Source organism: Ctenocephalides felis, unplaced genomic scaffold, assembly GCF_003426905.1.
Source record: "Ctenocephalides felis isolate EL2017-DRISC unplaced genomic scaffold, ASM342690v1 CF-g0.4_SCAFFOLD_01604, whole genome shotgun sequence".
NCBI lineage: Eukaryota > Metazoa > Arthropoda > Insecta > Siphonaptera > Pulicidae > Ctenocephalides > Ctenocephalides felis.
In genome coordinates this window covers 34,960,134-34,980,751 of record NW_020537758.1, presented here as the reverse complement: position 1 = coordinate 34,980,751, position 20,618 = coordinate 34,960,134, and the positions used below count along the sequence as shown (strand labels likewise).

The following is a 20,618-nucleotide window of genomic DNA, read 5'->3' as shown; positions in this document are numbered from 1 at the left end:
ATACTGTTAGCCGACTATTCGCTAATCTATAAATACGATATAACTCTGTTTAGATTACCTTTTAATCTCGGTCTATAACCATATTGCAATGCATTACGCATATATATGTCGAAATCAAATACTTTTCTATCTAAACTTTCGACAACATATTATTGAACTCATCTTAATTTGATTGCTCAAAACAATTTCCCTTGAATTTTATTTGGATATATCATATGAAATATAAAACGGGTTTAAAAATATGTAAAATTGCCCATATTTTCAATAATTTTTCCATATATTACTGTTTATATTTTCATTTGTTTTATATATATTATTATTATATATTTTCATTCATATATAATGTATATAGGCATCCGTTTATTTTCAATGGTAGTTCATTACTCTATGTTCGATTTTTTAAATTTAATCAGTTTATTATAACGCTAATTATTTCAACGTATGTTTTATATCATTTTATTCATCGACAAGAAGATATATATTCACTAAAATGCCATTTTCGTGCACTTTCTGTCAACTTAGATATCAACAATACTGGCATTCTTCTTTTTGATACCTGGTAGATGTCCCGCACAGCATCAATACGTTCAAACCACGAGTCAATGCATTGATTTTGCATACTCTGGTTCACTAAAATACCATTTTCGTGCACTTGCTGTCAATTTAGATATCAACAATACTGCCATTCTTCTTTTCGACACCTCGTAGGTGTCCCGGGCAGCTTCAATTCGTTCAAACCACGAGTCATCAATGCATTGATCTGTCAAACCTCCAAATTTTGGTATCATGGCTAATAATACATTGCTCGATATCTTCTCACTTGAATCATTGTTAGTTGCCTTCATCAAGTTAATCAAGTCTGATAATTGAATTACAATACCACTATCTGTTGTTTCAATGACGTTACTCTCTTTTTCAATGACGTTACTCTCTCCAGTAGCCAATTCTCAAAATTTAGAATAATAATTTTCAAAAAATTTCAATAAATCGTCCAGATACTCTTGGTTGATTCGTTTTTGATACTGTTATCTAACTTCTGAACTTGTTCGCTAATTATGAACATGATTATGAACTTGTTCGCTAATTATGAACTCACTTTAGATTACTTTTCAGTATCGGATCATATTCATACAATTTTGTACAAACAATATGTCACATTCTCATGTTCATATGAAATCAAGCCATGCTGATCAAATCAGCGGGTTTATCAAAACTATCAATCATGTAGGCTAACAGGTCACATTCCATAAAACCTAACCTGTCCCCTAATGCCATTTTATCCTGAAAATACACGCTGAACAGTTCCTGTTTTCCCCATATCCAGACAGAGAATCAAACTTTTAAGACGCGTCATACGATCTTCTCCGTTTATGAAAAATGTGTTAAGTGCCTCTTCATCTCGTCATATGAATACGTTGCGTACTCTGGTTTACTAAAATACCATTTTCGTGCACTTGCTGTCAATTTAGATATCAACAATACTGTCATCCTTCTTTTTGTCACCTCGTAGGTGTCCCAGACAGCCACGAGTAATCAACGCATTAATCTGTCAAACCTCCAAATTTTGGTACCATGGCTAATAATTCATTGCTTGATCTTCCATTATTGTACAAATAATTTTTCTATACCATATTGTTTTTGATATTAGTTATATCCACGTGTATTTGCGATGTTTGCTGTTGAGTTTGAAGATCCTAATTATTAGGCACAGTCACTGAATTCATTAGATTTTGTACTGATATGCTACATCATTAGATCTTTGACATAAAGGTCTACTCTGGACTATTCCTGTCAACCTAGTATTAATTTATTTATTTTAATGACCATCAAAAAATTTAATATAATTTTTTTCACAAATAATAGTATTTTTCCAAAATAGAAAAAAAACTACCTCTGAGTTAACTATTTCAAATAAATATGTGTAATTAAAACTATCTTATTTCCTAATTCCATTTTATCATGATAATGGTTCCTGATAGATAATGGAAAACCCCGTCTCGGAGATTCAAACCTTTTAAGGCGCGTTATACGATCTTCTCCATTTCATACTCTGCATACTACGTTGCATACTCTGGATTACTAAAATACCATTTTTGTGCACTTGCTGTCAACTTAGATATCAACAATATTGCCTTACTTTTTTTGTCACCTCGTAGGTGTCCCGCACAGCTTCAATTCGTTCAAACCACGAGTATTCAACGCATTGTTCAGACGAACCCCCAAATTCTGGTATCATCGCTAATAATTCATTGCTTGATATATTCTCACTTACGTTGCATACTGATTTACTAAAATGCCATTTTTGTGCACTTGCTCTCAATTTAGATATCAACAATACTGTCATCCTTTTTTTTGAAACCTCGTAGATGTCCCGCACAGCATCAACAAGTTCAAACCTCCAAATTCTGGTATCATGGCTATTAATACATTGCTTGATATCTTCTGACTTGAATTATTGTTAGTTGCCTTGATCAAGTTAATCAAGTCCGATAATTGCATTACAATTACCACTATTTGTTGTTTCAATGACGATACTCTCTCCAGTAGCTTTTTCTCAAAATTTTAATAAATGTCCAGAAATTTTCAATAAATTGTCCAGATACTCTTGGTTGACCCTAACTTCTGATACTGTTAGCCGACTATTCGCTAATTATAAATACGATATAACTCTGTTTAGATTACCTTTTAATCTCGGTCTATAACCATATTGCAATGCATTACGCATATATATGTCGAAATCAAATACTTTTCTATCTAAACTTTCGACAACATATTATTGAACTCATCTTAAATTTGATTGCTCAAAACAATTTCCCTTGAATTTTATTTGGATATATCATATGAAATATAAAACGGGTTTAAAAATATGTAAAATTGCCCATATTTTCAATATTTTCCATATATTACTGTTTATATTTTCATTTATGTTTATATATATTATTATTATATATTTTTCATTCATATATAATGTATATAGGCATCCGTTTATTTTCAATGGTAGTTCATTACTCTATGTTCGATTTTTTAAATTTAATCAGTTTATTATAACGCTAATTATTTCAACGTATGTTTTATATCATTTTATTCATCGACAAGAAGATTATATATTCACTAAAATGCCATTTTCGTGCACTTTCTGTCAACTTAGATATCAACAATACTGGCATTCTTCTTTTTGATACCTGGTAGATGTCCCGCACAGCATCAATACGTTCAAACCACGAGTCAATGCATTGATTTTGCATACTCTGGTTCACTAAAATACCATTTTCGTGCACTTGCTGTCAATTTAGATATCAACAATACTGTCATCCTTCTTTTTGTCACCTCGTAGGTGTCCCAGACAGCCACGAGTAATCAACGCATTAATCTGTCAAACCTCCAAATTTTGGTACCATGGCTAATAATTCATTGCTTGATATCTTCCATTATTGTACAAATAATTTTTCTACCATATTGTTTTTGATATTAGTTAATATCCACGTGTATTTGCGATGTTTGCTGTTGAGTTTGAAGATCCTAATTATTAGGCACAGTCACTGAATTCATTAGATTTTGTACTGATATGCTACATCATTAGATCTTTGACATAAAGGTCTACTCTGGACTATTCCTGTCAACCTAGTATTAATTTATTTATTTTAATGACCATCAAAAATTAATATAATATTTTTTTTCAAATAATAGTATTTTTCCAAAATAGAAAAAAAACTACCTCTGAGTTAACTATTTCAAATAAAATATGTGTAATTAAAACCTATCTTATTTCCTAATTCCATTTTATCATGATAATGTTCCTGATAGATAATGGAAAACCCCGTCTCGAGATTCAAACCTTTTAAGGCGCGTTATACGATCTTCTCCATTTCATACTCTGCATACTACGTTGATACTCTGGTTACTAAAATAACATTTTTGTGCACTTGCTGTCAACTTTTTTTTTGTTTTTTTTTTTTTTTTTTATTTATGATTTATTGGCTTTATAAACTAGTATATTAGCCATATACATGAGTTAAACTTATTTAAACATTTACTATATCATATCATATCTACACTATATCTTAGTCTTGTCTTACATATATATCACTGACTTATGTATATTTCATTTGTAATTTTATATGTATGTATTTATGTATATTTTATTTATAATTTTATATTATTAGATTTTATATAAGTATACAGAGCACCATATAGTCTTACATCTGTTAACATTGTTATGAAATTAATTGGAAGGCAGATTTTATGTTTAATAATTTCTTCCCATAGTTTTTGCCTGCCCTTTTCCCAACGTTTACATTCCATAATGATGTGTTCTGCATCCGCCCTAGTCGCTTCACCCAAGCAGTAGCAACTAGGATCGATATTGATCCCAATTCTGCTTAGGTGGAACGGAGCGTATGAATGATTTAGTCTTAATCTACATAGTGTAGCATAAAAAGGCCGACACTCCGTGAATCCGTCATACCATGGTTTGGCTGGAATTTTTCCTTGTACCATACCATAAAAACTTCCTTTAATTCTTATCGATGACTGGAAATCCAATTGCCAAATATTCCGAATGTTTGCTCTGTTACATCTTTTTATGTCACTATATGATATTCCATCCGCAACAACAGTCCCTGTATTTATAGCATCTTTGGCGCCGTTATCCACCGCTTCATTGCCAGCTATCCCAATATGGCTTCTTACCCATATAATGCGTAACTCCCATTTTTTTAATAATATCGCATGTATGTCATTTAATGTGTCTATCGTTAATAATGACGGGTCCTTTCCCAACGACAACATGCCCTCAAGAGCAGACCTGCTATCGCTGATTATGACCGATTTCTTCACATTATGTTCAACAATATACTTTACGCACCTATTAATAGCGTACATTTCCGCTGTATATATTGACGCATCTTTATCTAATCTATATTTTGTTAAGGAATTTGTCCCCTGATGGTAAAAACACGCACCGACACCATCTGAATTCTTCGAACCATCTGTGTAAAATATATCATAGTCTTCAAATGTTTCCTGTATACTTTCTTCGATCTCCATCCTACATTTATTGGTATCTCCACTATAGTGCACATTGGCGAAATCGATTTGAATTATATTTTTCAGATTAGAAGAAGTAACATTGTACTTGAAATGAAATCTTGAGGTTGCTGTCCAAGTTTGTAAGAGATTACATTTTTCAACCACTTCACTATACGCAGTTACTAGAATAGGGCTCTTCCTATTTCTCCAGTATGGGCTGTTGAGTTCATTATTGATCTGATTCACATTCTTTAATACTACGTTATTATATTTCATTCTATCTATGATGAAGTTTGAAGCCAACAATCTCCTCCTCAAGTGTAAAGGATATATGTTAGCTTCAACATGTAATGCATTGATAGGAGTGGAACGCATGACCCCCAAACAAGACCTCAAAGCTTTGTTTTGGATTGTGTCTAGTTTGCTAAGTACACTTTTGGATGCGTCGCCATATATGAAACTACCGTAATCCAACTTAGATAATATTAATTGCTTGTATATTCTAAGAGAAATCTTGATATCAGCACCATAATTAATGTGATTAAGAAACCTGAGAATATTCAGTGCTTCTTCACATTTATAAACCAGATAATCGATGTGTGGTTTCCACTTTAATTTGTCATCAATAAGTAGCCCGAGACATCTAATTGTAGGTTCAACCTTCAGCACATTATTGTTTATGCTGATATAGTCTGGATTTATAGACTTCCTATGTCTTGTAAAGAGGCTTATTGTACTTTTATTTTCTGACATTAAAAACCCTAACGATATACACCAATTATGGAAGAGCTGCATTGTTATATTCATTTTATCAATAGCCTCATGCAAAGTATTAGCCTTATGTAGAAGTATAATATCATCCGCGTACTGCATAATTTTGACTTCCAGATCTAGCGCGGATTGTAACTTGCAGGTATATAGATTGAATAATAGCGGACTAAGAACGGATCCTTGAGGTAGTCCTTCTTTCATTTTACGTGGTCCGAATTGTAAATTGTTACACCTGAGATTGATTCTGCGGTCTGATATGAGGTGGTGTATATGAAGAATAAATCTTCTTGGCATCTTGATATCAGACAGAATCTTCATTAATATAGGTATTTGAACGCAGTTATAAGCATTAACTAAGTCCACGTTTGCAGCAATCAGGAGATTATTTTTTGCTAAATTAATTTTGATTTCATATACCAAGGATGTGATAACGTCAATCGTGCCCCGATTATTACGGAAACCTAGCATGCAACTAGAAAATATCCTGTTGCTTTCCGCCCACCATTCCAATCTTCTTTTGATCAGTCGTTCGAATGTTTTCGCTATACATGAAGACAACGATATAGGACGATATGATTCTGCTCTTGAAGGATCTTTGCCTGGTTTAAGAATTGGAATTGTAATTATATTTTTCCACTCATGAATAGCTGTTTCGGTGGTCCAAACTTCGTTAAGAACCCGTAGTAACATATTCTTGCCAAAACTGGATAATTTATTCAACATTGGATAGTGAATATTGTCCGCACCCGGTGTAGTGTTCGAATTTGTTTTTAGTGCCAAAAGAAGCTCCTGCATTGCGAAAGGACCTTCCAGTACATCCATTTCTTGTGCACTTGGAATAATTACTTCATTTGTTGCTGAGGCCGGGGTAATATTGTTAAGGAACTTATCTGATTCATCTATAGGAAAAGGATTTCTTTGCACTACTCTATTTTTCAAGGCTTTTACTTTATCCCAAATGTATTTAGATGAAGTTGATCTTGTAAAAGAATTACAAAATTCAATCCACTTGTCCCGTTTTTTCTTTTTGAACGTTATACGACATTTCGCTAAAAGTCTTTTATATTCGATGTAATTAGCCAAAACTGGAGACCTTTTGTATTTTCTAATAGCTTCTAGCTTCATCTTATTGAATTTCTCACACTCTTCATCCCACCAAGGCGTTGACAGAAATCTATCTTTTTTACCGAAGTAAGGTCTTGACATGGGAATTGCTAACAAAGCCGCCTGATTTATGCATTTAACAAACTTACCGTACGTAGCCGATGGATCTTTATCAAATATCAATTCTGACAATAGCTTATCTGTCACTTGCTCGTATTTCTTCCAGTCAGCTTCTTTAATTTTCCAAATATGCCTGTTTCTAATAGTATTGTTATTCATATTAACCCTACTCACTCCAATCCGAATTGATATACCAAGGTGGTCCGATCCCAAAGTTTCATCTGTGACGTGCCATTCCGCACTGAGCATCACAGATGGATTGCATATAGATAAATCTATCGCAGAAGGATTTCTGTCATGTCTTCTCAATAACGTAGGCGATCCGTCATTCAGAACACATAACCCCTCTGAGTTAATGGCTTCGCTTAAAATTATTCCGTCATGATTATTATGAATGCTGCCAAAACTCGTATGATGCACATTGAAATCACCTGCAATTAAAAAAGGCGGCGATATGTTTCCAAATAAAGAAGTCCAATAAGTAAGATTTGTCCTGTGTCCTGGAGCACAGTAAATCGCAAAAATATTAAACACAGTACTATTATTGACTATGATTTTGGCCCCACAAATTTGAATTTTTGTGTTGCTGTATATCTCGGTATTTATAGTTTCGAAACGTAGTCTATGGCAAATATATAAAGCTACACCTCCGAATCCATCGTCTCTATTGGTATGTATTAAAGAGTATCCGGATATATCATATTTATATTCCTTTTTCATCCATGTTTCAGATAAAATTACAATATCAATTTGATTGGCTTTCATATAGGCTTCCAATTGCAACTTCTTTGAATATAGTGATCTAATATTAATTTGAAAAATTTTAATCATAAGGAGATATGTGAATATAGAATCGTTTATTTATTTATTTATTTATTTATTTTTTTTTTTTTGCATGCCAATCAAAGGTTACTACAAGTAAAATACTCATATTGTATAAGGTAATAACACTCATATTATCGGTTTACAGGATTCATAAATCACTATCATCTTTATCAAGTCTAAGTTGTGACCTCTCCATCCTTTTTAATATCTCAACTAATATTTTATAGTGTTCAGTATTGTTCGGCATATAAATCCGTTTAATGTTATCTATAAAGTCTTCGAGTAAATCGATGGAACTATCTTGATTACCAATGATGTTACTACTATCTTGATTACCGATGATATTACTATTATCTTCTTCCTGTACATGTTCAGTGTTTGTTTTCAAGCGTTTACTTGGATTATATTTGGGTTCGGTGCTAGGTTTATGAATTGTTGCTCGTTCATTTTCAATATTATTTCTCGATGTAAATTTTGGAATCGACCTAGTTTTGGTTAAAGATTTATGGGTAAATCTTTTTGGTTTACTAAACTGTATAGTATTAGCATATTCAGCTTCCCCTACTTCCTCTAAATCTGATAATATTTCAAATCTATTTTTGTCCAAATTGTTGTCTGATTTGCCCGCATAACCACTCTGTTTTGTGTGAAAAACTGGAAAATCCCTATTCCAGTCATTACTAGCATACCCTGTTCTCACCACTCTAGCATATTTATTTTGGTTTAACGCGTTTTTTGCTTCATGGAAGGCTATATTTTGCCATGCCATCATTTCTTTTATTTGTTTATTTTTTATGAATACCGGACACTCTTTGTTATTTGCAGGGTGGTTTCCTCTGCATAATGCACATTCCACTTTTTGTTCATTACAATCGACTACATTATGTTTGCCGGAACATCTCATACATCTTTGATCTCCTTTACACTGTTCCTTTATATGATTAAATCTACAGCATCTATAGCATTGCACAATTTTTTGAATAAATGGTCTGACCACGCATTTAACTGAATGGATTGCCACTTTGTTAGGTAGCACTGTACCTCTAAACGTTATTTTAACACATTGTGATTTAACCTTCGTTACGTCAGTATTTTTTGCTTTCATACGTAGGACTTCAAGGACAGGTATGTCGGATTCAATCGCGTCCAAAATTTCTTCTTCTGATAATTCAGAATCCACATCAAATATTATACCTTGTCTGGTAAGCAAATATTTCGGGATATATGCTTTGAGATTTTTCTTTTCCAAAATCTTTTCATCTAGTATATTATTTGCAGTATTAGCATTTTTAAATTGCAATTTCACTTTGTTTTTCCCCACAACTGAAACTTCTAACAAATCTGTTTTAAAGTGTGAACCTGAATTATGTATTATTTTTCCTAACGCCATAGGGTGTAGACGTCCTATATTTTTATCTGTTGATTCGACATAAATTATGTATGGTCCCATGTCAAAATCTTCAAATCGATTTATATTATTCAGAATACTATTTTTAGTTAATTTATTCACCTCATTATCTGAGACTGTAACTTCATTTTCTTTAATATCATTAGCTGCATTATTGTCATTTTTATTCGATTCAATATTTGTTTCCATTATTTCTTCGCATACACTCACTGCCTTCTTGTTTGTTTCACTGTTGGTTTGTTTTGATAACCCTTTTTCTTTTTTACTTGCTTTAGTTATACTACCATTAGCTTTCTTGACGCCTTTAACAATCTTTCTAATTTTAAATCCACTTTTACAATTTAAACTTTCTTTCATTAATTTATTCTCATTAGCGATCTTTTTACTTAAATTCTCACTCACTATATCACAAATTTCCATATCTGCGTTTAATTTGTTTACGTAAGTGTTCGTCGCCTCTGGTATCGTTGCACCGATATCAGAAACGCAGGTATCAGAATTCGGATCGGGCGGCCGGCCGCCCGAACCGTTAGTCACTGGGAACATCACAATAATATTAGTTATTTAATCGATGTGTACTCTTCGGCTGCTACACAAGAACTGTTGCTGTCAACTTAGATATCAACAATATTGCCTTACTTTTTTTGTCACCTCGTAGGTGTCCCGCACAGCTTCAATTCGTTCAAACCACGAGTATTCAACGCATTGTTCAGACGAACCCCCAAATTCTGGTATCATCGCTAATAATTCATTGCTTGATATCTTCTCACTTACGTTGCATACTGATTTACTAAAATGCCATTTTTGTGCACTTGCTCTCAATTTAGATATCAACAATACTGTCATCCTTTTTTTTGAAACCTCGTAGATGTCCCGCACAGCATCAACAAGTTCAAACCTCCAAATTCTGGTATCATGGCTATTAATACATTGCTTGATATCTTCTGACTTGAATTATTGTTAGTTGCCTTGATCAAGTTAATCAAGTCCGATAATTGCATTACAATTACCACTATCTGTTTTTTCAATGACGATACTCTCTCCAGCTTTAGTAGCTTTTTCTCAAAATTTTAAATAACTGTCCAGAAATTTTCAATAAATTGTCCAGATACTCTTGGTTGACCCTAACTTCTGATACTGTTAGCCGACTATTCGCTAATTATAAACACGATATAACTGTTAGATTACCTTTTAATCTCGATCCATAACCATATTGTGATGCATTTTGCATATATATGTCGAAATCAAATACTCCAAACTTTCGACAACATATTATTGAACTCATCTTAAATTTGATTGCTCAAAACATGTTTTTTCCTTGAATTTTATTTGGATATATCATATGAAATATAAAATGGGTTTAAAAATATGTAAAATTGCCCATATTTTCAATAATTTTCCATATATTACTGTTTATATTTTCATTTATGTTTTATATATATATTATTATTATATATTTTTTATTCATATATAATGTATATAGGCATCCGTTTATTTTCAATGTTAGTTCATTACTCTATGTTCGATTTTTTAAATTTAATCAGTTTATTATAACGCTAATTATTTCAACGTATGTTTTATATCATTTTATTCATCGACAAGAAGATTATATATTCAATTAGATATGAGAAAACTAGAATTAGATTATTACATTTTCTTTGCTTTGTGTGAAGTTTTAAACTTTTTAATTGGTTGCTCATATTGACATATGTCATTATTGTTCGGTTGGTTTTTTAAATTATAATTAATTATTTATTTTAATTGGCTCTAGGATAAATAATTGTGGGTGTTTTAAATGTTGATATTTTTGCCTTCAAAGGCTTAATTTGAAATGACATCTATCAACCTCATGTTGTAGTTTTAAGCCATGCGGTGGTGGCAGTTTGACTTACAATTTTTTGCTTGTTTGAATTTTTAGTGAGATTTATTTTAAACAAAATAAATAATTTTTCGAATTACGAAACATCTTTATCAGGGTTCCTTATAGCAATTTTATACAAAATATATTTTAGCTAACATTTTTCAGTCACATACTCAAGAACGATAGCTGGCCATTTAATTTTATAGCTTCTCCTTTAGATATTATGCAACAGAAATATTATTTTAGCCGGGTGAGGTTTAGGAGATTGTTTTGGAAGTTTATTTGGATTTTGGTCCAGCCGTTTCTTGTACATGGCAATAGAAACATCTTAAAACTTTTTGACTAGAATAGTCATCATAATTTTATTTATTTTTCTATTTAGTTCCAGATTATACCCATCTTGTTGAGGATAGAACAAGTGGCTAAATCAGGAGTAGCTTGCAATTATTTAACTCCTTCTTGGGGACCGCTTTGGTATGTTTTTTCAACTAGAATAAATTATTTTGGATAATTTGTTCATAATATTTATGTAATAGTTATAGGCAAGTTCACTTACTAAGACTCCTCAGAAAATGCCATATTTTTTAGACGTTAACTGAAGTGTAAGCAAAATTGTTACATTATGAAATATCTATTCCAAAAGTCTTCTTGGCATCTTGTTTTATTTTGGTGGATTTTATTGTTCCGAACGTGTTGTCTATGATCTCGTAAAAATTTTAATATAATATAATATTTCTTATAAAAATATTTTTTATTAATAAATAGTATTTATAGAAGTATAATTTTCTTATTTATAAATCTATTATGATATTAAAATACAACTAAAAGTTAATGTAGGAAAGGCAGAAGCATCGGCAAAACTTGCATATGCATTTTGATTTAATTTTATTAAATTAATATTATTTGGTAAAAAAAATGTATAGAAATGACTAAGAGAATTTATAATTAATCATTTTTCCAAAATTTTCTCATAGCTGGTTCACTTACTAATAACCAGTAACTAGTAACTCATTTGGTAAATTCTCACTATTTTATATAATGAGTACTGCTTCTGACTTCAATTTTTCATAAGGTATTTTCGAAACATTAAAATTATATTTTAATTAATTTATATATGTATATATAATAATAATTCACAAATATCAATATTATAATGATTCTTTATCTATTTATAAGATTTTGCGTTCTAAAGTTGCTGTGCTTTTATTTATATTATTAACTGAATTTGTGTACTGAATGAATTTGTTATTATAGGCTTTATATATTTGGAGTTTGGTTTAATTTTGTGCTCAATATTTTTAAAAATGTAACAATCTAAGAACTAATTAGTATTGCTGTGTAATATTTTCAAACTATAGCTTAGAAGGATTTCAAGATTTTCAAATTTTATATATTAATGTTTTTTTTGAGTAGATTTTCTGGACAAAATTTTTTATAACTATTCATATGATTATTTATTTTCATGTATGTTATATTTTTCACATCAGTCACTCATTTCATTGGAGGTTATCGATGAATTTATATATATATATATATATATATATATATATATATATATATATATAGATTTGGGTTTGAATATCGAAATTCATACAAATTCATCAAGTATTCGAAATTCAATATTAATATAATAATTCATATTTAAGATTATTCATGTATTTTATGCCAAAAACATTATAATTGAAATTGATTTTACATATTTTTTCAGTGAACTTGAATTATATGTTAAATTGTAATCTAATTTCTTGTATAATTCATTCTAACAAGTGCAGAGTTTTGGATTGCTTTAAGCATAAACAAACTTCAATTTTAATTCTTCTTATTTTACGAACTGTTGCTTCTTAGAAAAAAATATAAATATAAATTCAGGATTGAATTATTTTAATACATATAAAATTTCCATTTTATATATAATTGCTCACTTAAAATGAGAATGAATGTCTCTCAATCCAATTTTCCAATGAGTTGCCCATATTTATCAATTTTCTGTATATTAACCAATATACTCCTAAATGATTTTTGAAATTATTTTGTTCGAAATTTAGTTAATATAATATTGACTTAGATATTCAGTATCGATTTTGGAAGCATTTCATACACTCCTCTGCCATATCTACGAACTCCAAATTTCTATGAGTAGCTGCCTAATTCCTTTCAATAGAAACTGTGTTCCTCAATTTTTCAAGACTTAATTTTAGTCCAGTTTTTGTTCTAATAAGAATTTGCTTCACCTGGCCATAGCAAGGCGTTTCGTTCAGTTTCGTCTTAGTAGACAAAATTTCACACACTCTTTTGCCATATTTACGAACTCCAAGTTTCTATAAGCAGCCCTCGATCTATGTCTAGAAACGCTCTTCATTTCTTATTCATAAGATTAATCCCATGCCTTTTAATTAATATTGAGGTCCTCAATTTTAATTTTCTACGAACTCCAAGTTTCTATGAGTAGCTCTTTTCAATAGAAACTGTGTTCCTCAATTATTTCAAGACTTGATTGCTGTCCCATTTTTATTCTAATAAGAATTTGCTTCCACTGACCTTTGCAAGGCGTTTTTTTAGTTTCGTCTTGGTAGGCAAAATTTTACACACTCTTTTGCCATATTTACAAACTTCAAGTTTCTATAAGTAGCCCTCGATCTATGTCTAGAAACACTCTTCATTTCACCTGATCCTTATACATAAGATCAATCCTATGCCTTTTAATTAATATTGAGGTCCTTAATTTTAATTTTCTACGAACTCCAAGTTTCTATGAGTAGCTGTCTAATTCCTTTCAATAGAAACTGTGTTCCTCAATTTTTCAAAACTTGATTGCTGTCCCATTTTTATTCTAATAAGAATTTGTTTCGACTGACCTTTGCAAGGCGTTTTTTCAGTTTCGTCTTGGTAGGCAAAATTTTACACACTCTTGTGCCATATTTACGAACTTCAAGTAGCCCTCGATCTATATTATGGCTAAAAGCACTCTTCATTTCACCTGATCCATATACATAAGATCAATCCTATGACTTTTAATTAATATCGAGGTCCTTTATTTTGATTATCTACAAACTCCAAGTTTCTATGAGAAACTGTCTGATTCAGTTCAATAGAAACCGAGTTGCTCAATTTTTCAAGACTTGATTGTTGTCCAATTTTCATTCTACTGATCATTGCATAGCGTTTTCTTCAGTTTCGTCTTGGAGGGCAAAAATTCACACACTTTTTTGCCATATTTACAAACTCCAAGTTTCTATAAGCAGCCCTCGATATCAAGGTCTAGAAACACTCTTCATTTCACCTGACACTTATACATAAGATCAATCCTATGACTTTTAATTAATATCGAAGTCCTCAATTTTGATTTTCTACGAACTCCAAGTTTCTATGAGTAGCTGTCTGATTTCGTTCAATGGAAACCGAGTTCCTCAATTTTTTAAGACTTGATTGTTGTCCAATTTTTGTTCTAATAAGAATTTGCTTCAACTGGCTATCGCATAGCGTTTTCTTCAGTTTCGTCTTGGTAGGCAAAATTTCACACACTTTTTTGCCATATTTACGAACTCCAGAAACACTCTTCATTACACCTGATCCATATACATAAGATCATCAATCCTATGCCTTCAATTTATATCGAGGTTCTCAATTTTTCAAGACTTAGTTTGTGTCCAATTTTGGTTTTGATAAGAATTTTCTTTAAGTAACCATCGCAAGGCTTTTATTTCAGTTTCGCCTGCGATTGGTGTTTGTTTTCGCAAATTAGTATGAAGCAATTTATATATATATATATATATATATATATATATATATATATATATAAACTTTCCAAGTTAAGTTTTTATATTTTAGCACTGAAAATATTATATATTTTGACTTTTTTTGATTCTGAAAATTGAAAAGAAAGTATCAATTTTTATTTTTTTTAAATATTATTATATTTTATTTTCCATCGTTTATTTAGAAAAATATATGTATATTATAGCGTTAAATCTATATGTAATAAAATTAAATATGATATTTAATAACTTTAACATCTAATATTATTTTGTATTTATTAATGTTTGCTTTTACCAAATCAATGTAGTGTAAAATGGACTCGGTTACTTATTTAGTGAACGGTGTAGTTTTTTTTTAACTTTTTAATATATATTGTTAATTATTTTTTATTGTTAATAACTTCAGCATCTTATATTATTTAGTATTTATTAATGTTTGCTTTTACCAAATCAATGTAGTGTAAAATGGACTTGGCTACTTATTTAGTGAACGGTGTAGTTTTTTTCTCAACTTTTTAAAATAAATTGTTAATTATCTTTAGCATATAATATCATTTAATATTAATTTAATATTTTCATTTATCAAATCGATGTAGTGTAAAAAATAGACTTGGTTACTTATTATTGAACGGTGTAATTTTTTCTTAACTTTTTAATATATATTGTTAATTATTTTTTATTATTAATAACTTCAGCATCTAATATTATTTAGTATTTATTAATGCTTGCTTTTATCAAATCAATGTAGTGTAAAATGGACTTGGTTACTTATTATTGAACGGTGTAGTTTTTTCTCAACTTTTTAATATAAATTGTTAATTATTTTTAGCATATAATATTATTTAATATTTATTTAATTTTTGCATTTACTAAATCAATGTATTGTAAAATGGACTTGGTTACTTATTATTGAACGGTGTAGTTTTTTCTTAACTTTTCAATATTTATTGTTAATTATTTTTTATTGTTAATAACTTTAGCATCTAATATTGTTTAGTATTTATTAATGTTTGCTCTTATCAAATGAATGTAAGGTAAAATGGACTTGGTTACTTATTTAGTGAACGTTGTAGTTTTTTCTTAACTTTTTAATATATATTGTTAATTATTTTTTATTGTTAATAACTTTAGCATCTAATATTATTTAGTATTAATTAATGTTTGCTTTTATCAAATCAATGTAAGGTAAAATGGACTTGGCTACTTATTTAGTGAACGGCGTAGTTTTTTCTGAACTTTTTAATATATATTGTTAATTATTTTAATGTGCACTATAGATTGTGACAAATCGTTAGTAACACAGTGTGATAAACCTGTTTTTAAAAAACATCCGATTAAAATGAATTTGAAAGTATTTGATTCGTATTGATTAAGTGAATTGTTCATATTTTTGCAAAAGCCGGGTCAGTCGGTTCGGACATTTAGGGCATATAGCAGCTTTTGATGGTACCGGTCATCCTATTAGATTGTTTCAATCACCATACTGCTTGTGAAGAAATGATTATATTTTGTTCATTTATGTGTAGATAAGAATAGATAAGGATAATTATTATTATAATAATTACCTTAAATTTTGTAAAACAATTTCTATTACTTATTGATAAATTTTTAATGATGATCATTTTTATTTCGCGAATATTCAATTACTGTTGTACGGGAAGTTCTAGCAATTTGCCATGTACCTATAACCTTAATAATAAATAATCAAACCTGTAAATTGTACACTTCGCTCCAGTCTCAGTAAAGCAATATCGTTCTGCTGATTTCGGCTGTTTGGATTGTACAGTTCGTGAACCGTCCGATCAGCAATGGCTAAGTCGACGGGCGGATCGGCGCAATAACCTGCTTCTATCGCGCTTTCGAGGGTCCCTCGTGGCCCGTCGGCCAGGCAGTCGATATCGGTATCGGTGTTATATTCACCTAATCTTACCCCAGTTCTAGAAAAAGACAAAATACACTTATAATTTTTTTTTAACAACTTCATTGTTTGAAATTGCTAAATATCTCTAAAATACTATGCAACCATTATTATACCATTAATATCTATAATTGTATAATTGTGTTGTATAAATATAAATATAAATATAAATATAAATATAATGGTATTTTTTTAAATAAATTTATTGTTTAAAACTTCTATGTATCTCGAACATTATTTTTCGTCCATTTTAACAATATTCAAATTTTTTTATCATTCATTATGATGAATTTATTTTTCCATTTTATTAAAAACTTGTTTAGCACATGATAAAATGATTGAGATGTCGAAAGTAATGAAAAGTGTGATACTGAAGATCAATTTTTGCATGTAATAAAAGTCAGTCCGTCATCATTTGCTATTGCTTAATTAACAAATTTTAAAACATTATTTAATATTTTAGATTCATTTTGAAAGATTTAATGTAAATCAAAATAATTTATAGTTATTATTTATGTTTTGATGATTACTAATGAAATAAAAAAAATTAACTGATATCATACAATGACCTAAAAACCTTACAACAAAACTTAACCATTTGCACTCTAAATGTTGACATATATGATAACTAATAATAACTATGATTTTGGCCGCTTATTGACCATAAAAACATGTTTGTATTATAAAGAATAAATACTAGGAATCAAAATATTTACCTTTTGACATGATTATTTTCTAATGCTTATGTATAATAATATATGGTAGTAGCTAGTTTTTTAACAAATTTATTGTCTAGAATAAGGGGGTCTCCACTAATCACGTGATCGGTTTTTATTGATTTTTTAACACTTCACCTTAGTGATACGTCGTATTATTTAAAATTATCCCGCTTCCCCCACCAAACATCACATGTATTAACGCAAAAAACGTATTTTTTTTTAAATTTCAAAAATTTAATTTTGACTAGATTTCTCTCTCCCTACGTTATTTTTCGTCTTTCCCCTCAAAACGTAGCTAATCAATTAATTTATAGATGTAACACTATATATTAATTTTATGAATGATTAAAACATTCTTTAACTTGGGTAATTATTTAATTAAGTAAGCTTGAGGAACAAAGAATATTTTACCAATGTGTAAACAAAAGATGATTGTGATCACTTAGATCACTTTTTGTTTTATTCAATTATAGCTAGATGTCAGGTGAACGTCTTAAATTAATTAATAAGTTTGTCACCATTTTTAGAGTTTTTTAAAAATTTTAAAGCTAAATTTTTTTGAAGTAAAACTTGATTTAAAAATTTTGTGTTTTTGAGAGTTACTATTTGGTATTATTTAAGATATAAAACTTTTAAGAAATGATGGTTTGTTTTATAATAAATTTTGACCCACAACCACATGTCACAACCGTACCCAAATCCATTCTTTTAAAGACAAATCTATTATTCAATTTATAGCAAAGCAACAAAGTGATATTATATATCTGTATACACGTATAAGTTATTATTCAAAAAAATTTTTTTGACTCTTTAAAAACAATGAAGGTTTACAAATCATGTTAAGGCAGGGCACAGACTAAACAGTAAATAGAAACATGATCAAGCAAACATACTACGTCTTTCGCCCTTTGGACCCTTTCCCAAATCGGTATACTTTCGATGTTATGGTATTGTTAGTCCTTCCTTCATGCTTCACCAATCCTAAATATTGCTTTAATTAATTTTTAAGGTAGGGAGAAGTCTTGTAACGCCGGACGGCCCCAAGCACCGGACACTGTATTTAACACGTATTATTTAAGCGAGTATAAATCTTTTCATTTCAAATTACAAGTGAAAGGATCCTGGGGAGCACACAGGTACCTAAATATCAATAATTTATTTATAAATAACCTTAGGTGTTTGCCACTAAGGGACTTTCCCCTAAAACTTTTTTTATGTAAGTTTTTATCAAAAGTTATCGAAGTTTCGAGCTCTTGTGACGGTGAGTTTGTTTGGGCAAAGCAAATTATAGTATGAAAATTTGAAAGACATTCATTTTGTACATAGCAAAATATTATATTATTATTGCCCATTATATGAATCATTTTAAAAAATAATTAAATAATTTAGAACCATTTTTATGGGTTTCATTCGCGACTTTAAACTTAATTTATTAATAAACAATTTTGTGTTTATATATAGTATTTAATATCTATTAAATATTTCATTAATTTGTTTACTCACAATCTCCATGTTGATGGTATATCCTTTCCATTAACGCAATGTGCGGCTGTCAGGACATATCGATCGCTTATAAGGACACCTCCACAGTAAAATCCTTTTCCATTTGCTGAATTAAAAAATTAAGTAATGTAATTTTGTTAAAATTATTCTAGCTAAATACATTATGTGCATAGATAATTTTTTTTTATTTTATTAGAAAAGAAAATTTGAATGATTATTTTCACATCCAATTTCCATGCTCAAAGAAATCATCTATTTTTGCGTCAATAATAAAACAATTATCTTTATGGTACTATATAAACAATTTATTATTTTTAATGAATAAATTTCGAAAAATTTTGATCGTAATCGCATATTTAAAATTAAATCTTCTTTCGCAATATGTTAATTACACTTGGCTCACTTGGTTATTCATTCGGATATATAAATCATGTTGATATATAAAATTAGTATAATTAACTTAAGTAAAAACAAGTTAACATACAGCAATTAATATCCGGATAATTGTGGGTTTATAGTCATTTTATTCATTTTAGTTTACTTATAGTACAGAAATACTTCAATATATATTTTTTAATCAGCTCATTGCTTCAAGCAAACCATTGATCGTTTTGCGGTGCTTCTCATACCATGGACCTGCCTATAGGCAGACAACTATTAGTTATAAATTTATAAATATCGGACTAGTTTGATCATACGCATAAAAATAATTTTAAATAATTTGCGTGAAAATGTTAAAAAACGCACCAGTATACTTTAATTTTCAATTTATACAAAACAATTCTTTAAAACATGATTCAACTCATATTATTTATTGATTCTTACAATATCAATTATTTGGAAATTTATTAGGAATAAATTTTTCTTAAGGTTTAATAATTTTTATTTATATTATTCGATATTTATATGTATTTTCTCATATATGTTAGCAATTTTCACTATGTGTTAATAAATATATATATATATATATATATTAATATATTTTTAATGGTTCAGACTAAAGATCATAATAACCATCATAAAATAAATGTTAACTTTGTTTTGTTTTTTAAATATTATTCTTAATTGCAAATTTTAAAATTTAGAATTTTTAAAACATTTTTGCAATTACATGCTGAAATTTCCGTTTACTTTAATAATGTCTGCATGGTACTTTCAATATATCTAAAATTCATTTGATGAATAATATTATTTCTATTTTTTTTTTGAAATGTACGAACGCTTATAAAAATTCTCTTAGGAACTATATAGATAATAAATATCATTTTTTTCTTATAATTGCATTGATTATTCTCGGAATAGTATTTTTGCTAAACTCGCATAGTTTTCAATATAATTTATGATTTGAAAATTTTTGATTTATTATAATTAGTAAATTTTGAAATATTACACGTTTATATATGCATATGTAAAATATGTAAATTATAATTATTTTAAACTTGTGTTGTGTATTTTTTTCTTTATACATTTATATATTTTTGATAAGATATTATTTAACATAAATTTTATATAAATATTTGGTTATTTATCTACCAAATATAATTACATAAATTAATATAACTCGAAAATAATTTACTAAATATTTCAGTATATTTAAACTCCTTTT

The 20,618-nt window shown here is 29.3% G+C and overlaps 1 protein-coding gene across 1 annotated transcript in view; it reads right to left on the bottom strand.

The window, feature by feature from the left end:
• Positions 1 to 19,249, bottom strand: part of LOC113373661 (CLIP domain-containing serine protease 2-like) — a 46,319-nt gene extending 27,070 nt beyond the window's left edge. The window contains exons 1-3 of the mRNA XM_026613944.1: positions 19,237 to 19,249; positions 19,013 to 19,118; positions 16,583 to 16,809 (exon numbers count right to left, since the gene is read on the bottom strand). Coding sequence (XP_026469729.1) covers positions 16,583 to 16,809; positions 19,013 to 19,118; positions 19,237 to 19,249 — 346 coding nt within the window. The remainder of the gene's footprint in view (positions 1 to 16,582; positions 16,810 to 19,012; positions 19,119 to 19,236) is intronic.
• Positions 19,250 to 20,618: the final 1,369 nt, after the last annotated feature.